The 8,693-nt window shown below is 37.0% G+C and overlaps 1 protein-coding gene across 1 annotated transcript in view; it reads right to left on the bottom strand.

Moving 5' to 3' along the window:
- Positions 1-8,153, bottom strand: part of LOC125659800 (glutathione hydrolase 1 proenzyme-like) — a 30,095-nt gene extending 21,942 nt beyond the window's left edge. The window contains exon 1 of the mRNA XM_048891581.2: positions 7,999-8,153. Coding sequence (XP_048747538.2) covers positions 7,999-8,003 — 5 coding nt within the window. The 5' untranslated portion in view covers positions 8,004-8,153. The remainder of the gene's footprint in view (positions 1-7,998) is intronic.
- Positions 8,154-8,693: the final 540 nt, after the last annotated feature.

An 8,693-nucleotide genomic window follows, 5' to 3' on the forward strand; every position in this document is an offset into this window, starting at 1 on the left:
TGAAATACGGATAATTATAGTACGTCAATTTTAATGGCTGGGAATTCCGACAGGTATGGAAATAGAATGAAGATATAAGAAATTAACTACATTTTTGAAAATTCATGAGGACTTCTTGTCGTATACTTTACATGAAGCGCTAATTAATGCGCTCCATAAGGTATGCCGGTGTTGTAGAGTGAGCCTTCCCCCATAATGAGACTTCCTCCCGGAAGCCTGGCTCTAGAGTGAGCCTTTGCCCTGGGGAAAGGCTCACTCTAGAGCAGGAGAACCCCCGGTGAAGTCTCACTCTAGAGCCAGACTTCCCTGTGGGAAGACCTTTATCATTAGTTGTAGAGTCAGACTCCCCCCCCCCCCCCCCCCCCCCATTGCAGGACTTCCCTCTTCATTTATTCCTGGTAAACTACTATCACTTTATGGAGATTGTTTAGATACCAAGACCTTTTTCAGCAGGGAATTAAATGATTTTGCTAAAGGAGGTACTCTACATCGTCATAATGGCTGACTTCCTTTTAAAACATGGATGAAAATATTAATATCAGCAATATTTGTCTAATCATTTAAAGAATTATCACCTAACTGAGTAGCTCAGTAAGCTAGCACGTCGACTGCAATAAAAGAGAAGAAGAAAAAAGCACGTCGACTGTTGAGAACTGTAGATCGTGTGTTCGAGTCCAGTATGGGTTTAATTTTTTTCTCAAATTGCTTTCTAATAAAACTGCATTTTTTTTTTTACTAAATAAAGTAAATTTTGAAAGTTTACAATTTCAAAATATTGTACATATCCATATCAAATTTCTCTGGTGTAGCATACCTCCTTAAGTCGTTCTTTAAACTCAAGAGAAGAAAACGGTGAATAAAACACATTGGAATTGATAAGTCATTTTATTTTACCCATATACCTTGAACTTTGACCCACACAATACCTATGCCTTGGTAGTTTTAGAAGTTTGAAAAATGAAATGAGGGAAATTTCGATTTATGTTTCTTCTCATCTGCGTACAAATATCGGTACGCTTTTAAACTTGTAAAACTTCAGATAGGTAGATATGTAGGTAGGTAGGTAGAGAGGTAAGTAGGTAGCTAATTCCCTGTTCGATAAACTAAAATTTATTTCATAGTTTTAGAGCGAGACTTTAAGAGGGTGTTATGGCTCTAGAGTGAGACTTCCCCCTGGGGGGTAAGGGTTTATCATAGAACAATTCTGCTGGTGGGAAGGCTCACTCTAGAGCGAGACTACCGGGGGAAGGCTCACTCTAGATCCAGACTTCCGCAGGGGAAGGCTGGCTATGGGGGAAGTCTCACTATGAGGGGAAGTTTGGCTCTATAACCCGGCATGAAGCGTCGCAGTTTATACCCGAAGCTTATTTCTTGAATAACAAAGAAACATTGCATACATAAGGTTTTGATTTTTTCCTATCCAGTACCTTATTTACCTTGCATCTCTACTGCTCCAGCGTCGCCTCTTCAACCTTGATTTGAAGACACTTGATAATTCAGACTGTTAGATTATGTCAAGAAACGGGACAGGACGGTTTACACAGCAAAACAAGATGTATAAATCTCTATGTATACAACAAATTATTACCCTGAGTTTTATTTTGGCCTCCGTGGAGATATCCATTCAATATATAACAACCTTATCCTACCGCCCAGGTCTTCCCATAACCCTACATCGTAAGATCATGACAACCCGCTATACAAACTTTCAAAACATATGTCCATGTACATAATACATAAGAATAGTATTACATGTATGTTGTCTATATCATGTCTTGATTAACTTGTAATCTTTCAGAACATTATGAAAAGGCCAGGGAAACAGTTTAGATATATTCAATCTTTTTAAGTAGTCTGAAATTGGCTTTGTTTATATTTTGTAAGAACGTGGATTAACATAAATATCTGATGTATTTGTATACAGGTAAGTAGTATGTTAAAAATAGCTGCCTACGACAAACTTTCGCCTTATCCTGTAAATAGGCCTAATGAACTCGCAGAGAGTTGTACAGGATGCGTTTCCGTTTTTCGGCGGAAGTAAAACTTGCAGTGCCATGAACTGGGTGGGAATATGCGACTAGATACAAACACAAGAGGTCCAATGGGTCAGAATCGCTCACTGGCACAACCCATCGTCATTAATTGTGTTGTGGAAAGCATGTGATGTCTATAGGCATGCACGTTAAAAATTAGTGGGTGTTTAAGAATTGTCGTAAAGTTTTGAAATATATTGTCTCGTGGGGAGCCGGGTTAAAATAGGTCTTCAGCACTCCTTGCTTGTCGTAAGTGGCGACTAAATGGATGAGACCACAAAATCCGAGGCCCTGTCATAGCAGGTGTGGCACGATAAAGATCCCTCCCTGCTCAAAGGTCGTAAGCGCCAAGCATAGGCCTAAATTTTGCAGCCCTTCAACAGCAGCGGTGACGTCTCCATATGAGTGAAAAAGTCTCGAGCGGAACGTTTAAAACAATGTAGGTATAGTGTATAACTTTTTTTTTCAAAAGCTAATTTTGGCCTATATTCAGCGCTTACGTCCTTTGAGTGAGGTTGGGGGAGGGAGTGTCTTTATCGTGCCACACCTGTTGTAATACAGGGCTTAGTTTTGTGGTCTCATCCAAAGGACCGCCCCATTTAGTCGCCTCTTGTTTAGGTTTGAAGTTACATGTAGGTGAAAGTAAATTAAGGAAAAAAAAAAAAAAAAAAAAAAATATATATATATATATATATATATATATATATATATATATATATATATATATATATATATCATTGTATATTGCATGCTGCAGACCACAAACCGTTACATTCTTGCTTGAAACAAAGAAATAGCAATTTGTGTTATTGTTGTGAGGGTTTTTCCTCTGATGACAACAAAGGTGTGTTCCGTCTAGAGTTAAATTATTACGGGCTGACTAATTAGGATGATACAATCATCCGACCTCTCCTAGCCGTTCAAACGAATTAATCTTAATTTCAAATCTGTTATGCGCTTAAAACGAGAGAGAGAGAGAGAGAGAGAGAGAGAGAGATAACTGATGAAAGTAAATACTAAATAGCACGCTAGTAAACCGAATCCGAATTTATGAACGCCGGGAACATTCTATGCATGAATATATCAAACACACTTTCCAAACTTCTTGTATCGAAATGCATAGTCATCCCTTTAATATTCATACTTCAGGTTTATTCATTGACCAATGTTCATGATACTCCATAAAAAGGACCCAGCTCATGTGCTGCCCATGATTACCTTGATGAAATGACCTCTTGATCATTTTCTCGTCCTCTAATTAAAGAATTCATCGCTATTCAGAGGTTATAGAGCAAAAAATTCTTGACATCTATTCATTGTCGTCACTTTAATCCTAAGTATCGTTGATTGATTGGTGGTATTTTATCTAAAGTCTCGATCGAGAATTTTTCACTCATATGGATACGTCACCAAGACCGGTGAAGGGCTTCAAATAGGTCTGCTCGGCGCTTACGGCCATTGAGCATTGAGGGTTCTTTAGCGTGCCACAACTACTGTGACACGGGACATCCGTTTTTAAGACCCGTGACATTCACACCGGATGCCATCATGTCGAGAGTTTTGGCGATGGAACTGCCACTACCTGTTTTAACAACTCAGGTCTGTCGCCTAAGATTCGAACCGTATGGCAAGAATTTTTACTATTTATTCGAAAAATAAGATATCTTTAAATTAAAGAGATATCTCATATTTTAAAGAGATATTTCTTTAAAATGAGAGATATCTCGTAATTTTAAGAGATCTGTCTCTAAAAGAGATACCTCTTTCACTTAGAGATATCTCATCTCTTTCACTTAGAGAGATATCTCTTTTATACTTTATCACTTAGATATCTCTTTCACTTGGAGATATGTATCTTTCACTTAGAGAGATATCTCTTATACTTTAAGAGATATCTCTTTCAATTAGATATTTATCTCTTTCACTCAAAAATATATCTCTTTTACTCTAAGAGATATCTGTTTTACTTTGAGAGATATCTCCTTCACTTTTAAAAGAGATATCTCTCTAAGAATTCCTAGAAAGATATCTCTCAAAGTATAAGAGATATCTCTTGAATCGTTGAAAAAGAGATATCTCTTTCCAATATATTTATTAGTTTGAATACTTAAGGAAATTTCCTTAAACCGGAAGCCCGCCAAAGCAAATCTTACCATATTAGCTGCAATCCCGGGCGAAGATTTTGTGTTTACCGCATGTAAAATATATACAGGAAACCAAAACAAAAAACAAACAAACAAAAAAAACAAACAAAAAAAAACACAACAAGATATGTTTGTAAAACACATATGCCCCCCATGGTGCAAAATTGAAAAGGGTTATACATATACCTCATTTAATTGATAGTATTATCATCAATTCAAAATATTGAGCAGACAATATCTTCCTATGTCAAGATTGAATTGACCATGTGACCTAAAATTCAATAGGGGTCATCTACTCCTTATGCTGTACCAGTGTACGAAGTTTGGTACGTGTCAATCAAGCAAATAATTCTTAAAATATAGGAGACAATGTATTACTATGTCCAGTTCAACTATTGATTTTTGACCTCAAAATCAATATGGGACATCCTCTCATAAAGATGTACCAATGTACTAAGTTTGATGTCTGTCAAGTAAAAGGATTATCAAAATATTGAGTGGACAGTATATTACTCATGTCCAGTTTGACCCTTGATCATGTGACCTCAAAATCAATAGGAGCCATCTTCTCCTGAATATACACCAGTGTATTATTTAAAGTTTGATGTCTGTCGAGCAAAGGGTTCTGAAGATATTGAGCAGACAGTATATTCCAATGTCCAGGTTGACCCTTGACCTTTAAACATGTGACCTCAAAATCAATAGGGATCATTTTCTCCTGAAGATGTACCAGTGTACCAAGTTTGATGTCTGTCAAGCAAAGGGTTCTCAAGATATTGAACGGACAGTATATTCCTATGCCCAGTTTGACCCTTGCTCATGTGACCTCAAAATCATTAGGGGTCATCTTCTCCTGAATACGTATCAGTGTACCAAGTTTGATGTCTGTCAAGAAGAGGGTTCTCAAGATACTGAGCAGATAGTATATTCCCATGTCTAGTTTGACCCTTTACCATGTGACCTCAAAATTAATAAGAATTATCTTCTCCTGCAGATCTACCAGTGTACCAAGTTTGATGTCTGTCAAGAAAAGGGTTCTCAAGATATTGAGCAGACATTATATTCCTATGTCCAGTTTGACCCTTGATCTTTGACCATGTGACCTCAAAATCAATAGGGGTCATCTTCTCCTGAAGACGTACTAGTGTGCCAAGTTTGATGTCTGTCAAGCAAAGGGTTTGCAAGATATTGAACGGACAGTATATTCCTATGTCCAGTTTGACCCTTGACCTTTGACCATGTGACCTCAAAATCAATAGGGGTCATCTTCTTCTAAAGATGTACTGGTGTACCAAGTTTGATGTCTGTCAAGCAAAGGGTTCTCTAGACATTGAATGGTCAGCAATCTAATTAAAATTAGATGTTGGATCCGCTCGCATACTCGTTACACAAACATCTAACAATATCCCGTAGAGGGTCACGTCAGAGGTCAAATTCGATTGACCAATGAAATCACCGCTGGCAAAATCATTGAATGTTTGTTGAAGCCGATAAGTCTAGAGTGATACCGAATTTGACCTCTGACGTGACCCTCTATGGGATGTTTTTAGATGTTTGTGTAGCGAGTATGCAAGCGGATCCAACATCTAATTTCAATTAGATTGAATGGTCAGTATAGTCCTATGCCCAGTTTGACCTTTGACCTCAAAATCAATGGGGGTCATTTGCTCCTTAGGATGTACCAGTGTGCCAAGTTTGATGTCTTTCAAGCAAAGGGTTCTCGAGATATTGAGCGGACATTATATTCCTATGTCCAGAGTAGATTGACCCTTGACCTTTTGACCTGAAAAACAATAGGGGTCATCTTCCACTCATAAGCAACCCACATATGAAATATCATTATCATGAAGTGAATGGTTCTCGAGATATTGAGCGGACAACATGTGGTCTACAGACCGACCGACGGACCGACCGACCGACAGTTACAAAACAATATGCCCCCTCTTTTTCAAAGGGGGGCATAAAAAGACAATATATTCATTTCTAAAAATGTGAACTAGACCGGATTTAGCCTATCGTCAACTTGACAATGTTACCCCAACCACCTCTTCTACCTTTTCCACCATTCGTACACTAGAAGTATTTTGATTGGTTAAAAAATAGGGTTACATCATATCAATGTCAATGCAACAGGGAGAAGTCATTATGATAAAGGGGGGGGGTGTCTAAAGCGATATCTCTTTCAGTTAAAGAGATATCTCTTTTTGAAAATTTTAAGAGATATCTCTCTAACTTAAATAGATATCTTTTTTTACATTGATAGAGAGATATCTCTATGCTAGAGAGATATCTCTTTCTCTTTGAAAGATATCTCTCTTGCTTTAAGAGATATCTTCTAAAAGAGACTTACAGAGGTATCTCTACAACCAATAGAGATATTTTTCTAGTGTAAAGATATATCTCTTACCTAAAGAGATACGATTGATTTTCTTCAAAGCTTACTTCGCGGGAAATCATAATTTTAAAATAATTTGGCACAGTGAAAGGACTTTTTGATCATGTGGGTTTGAATTGTTGTGCACATGAATTGAATGAACTTGGATATCTTTAATTCAAATGAATTTAAGAACAGTTTTTGTTTGTTTTTTTTAAATAATTGCGTACATTAGTAATGTTATATTTATTTATACAGTAAATAAATCTTGATTATGAGGACATGCCGAATAGTTGACTAAAAGACAAAATGATTGATTGATTGATTCTTGCTTAACGTCTCGCTCGAGAATTTTTCACTCATATGGATACGTCACCAAGACCGGTGAAGGGCTTAAAATTTAGATCTTTGCTCGGCGCTTACGGCCATTGAGCAGTGAGGGTTCTTTAGCGTGCCACACCTACTGTGACACGGGACATTCGTTTTTAAGGTCATGTCCTGAAATTTAAATCTGTTTTGCTGGTTTTCTCTGTATATATAATGAGCGAACAAAAAAAAAATTTATGTGCAGAAAAGTTTAACCTATGACCTATAGCTTCATTACCTGAAATTCGTCTTTTTAGCGGTTACTAGAGTACGCAAGTTGATGTTCATAGGCAAAGGGTTCTCAAGATATCAACGGACAATATTTTCTTACGTTCAGATTATTAGACCCTGATTTTTGACCTCGTGTTCTCAAAATCAATTGACGAAAATTAAGCCTGATGTTTTAATATACAGTAGTAGACCACATGCCAAAGTTCAGCTTCCTAAATCTAAGAAAAAAGAAAAATGGAAAACATTCGGTAAACTAAGTTACTCCGCAAACTTGGTAGTCCCCTCTGCCTCCGCCGGTATGAGACTAATAAGATCTGGAACATAGCAACGTACTTACTAATAAATACAAAATTTAGAACATGCTAATAATACAGAATGAAATGCGTATATAAAACGTCGTTTTATGGGGGGGGGGGGGGGGGGGGGGGGGGGGGGGGGGCAAAAACACCATACACACATCTTTATATGAAAACTTTGGAAGTTCCTATATTGGATTTTGCTTCCGAATGGGTGTAAGAAATGTACATTGGTTTACACCACTATACTTGATTTCAGAAAAGTGTACACAAAGTACGAAGACGGCGAAAGTAAACCATGCGCTCCCCATATTACAATACGCCATGAGGTGAGAGGAAGACCGGAGTCCATGTTTTCGAATTAATCGACATGGATAATCAGTGCAGCGCGGTCACGAGAGCTGCGAGGTAGTCTAGATCCTGTTCTTATTAAATGGCTGTCGAAAGCATACACTACACCACTCAAGGGTCTACCTTACATATTGGTTTTATCCAAATTTCAAGAAGTTTAAGTGTAATAAATATACAATTCAGAAAAAATAGAATAAGCTTACCCCATTTGTGCAAATGTTCAAAAATGTTTCCAGTTGTACAATCACAAGTTTTGAATTACGTTGGTTACATGCACCGTGGAAGGTACTACTACCTACTCCAGGTAGAAAAGATCCCCCTCCGTCTTTGTGTTGTTGAAAAGCGCGTAGTATTTACTTAGGTAATCAATGCAGGTACGGCACTGATAGGAATTGAAGAATTAGACTACAGGTATGACATGCCATACGTTGCAATATTTGATATTTCATTCGTATTGCATAACTTTTCATTTGTATTGTAAAAAATCATTTGTATTGAATATTTTCCATCTGTATTGAATATTTTTTCATTTGTATTGTATATTTTCCATTTGTATTATATATAATCTTTTATTCGTATTCTACATGTTTATGATTTTTCGTTTGTATTCTTCAAGTGATGTACAATGCCCTAAAGCTTGAGCACATTGGAATTATGGCAAAATTTATCTGTTTACCATAAGTTTATACATGGTCTAATTCAATTCAAAATCTGACCAAGGGCAAAAAGAAAAATGGACTGGGAAAAGGTCAAAAGTTGGTTCTTGGAACGGGAAATTTAAAAAAAAAAAAAAAAAAAGTTTGACTGGTCAGATCATAAGTATGAAGGCTGTTTTCGGAAACAATCTGCATTAATATTGTGAATAGATATTATTTTGTATTTTTGCATTGAGTCCAGA

The sequence above is a fragment of the Ostrea edulis genome, chromosome 1 (assembly GCF_947568905.1).
Source record: "Ostrea edulis chromosome 1, xbOstEdul1.1, whole genome shotgun sequence".
NCBI lineage: Eukaryota > Metazoa > Mollusca > Bivalvia > Ostreida > Ostreidae > Ostrea > Ostrea edulis.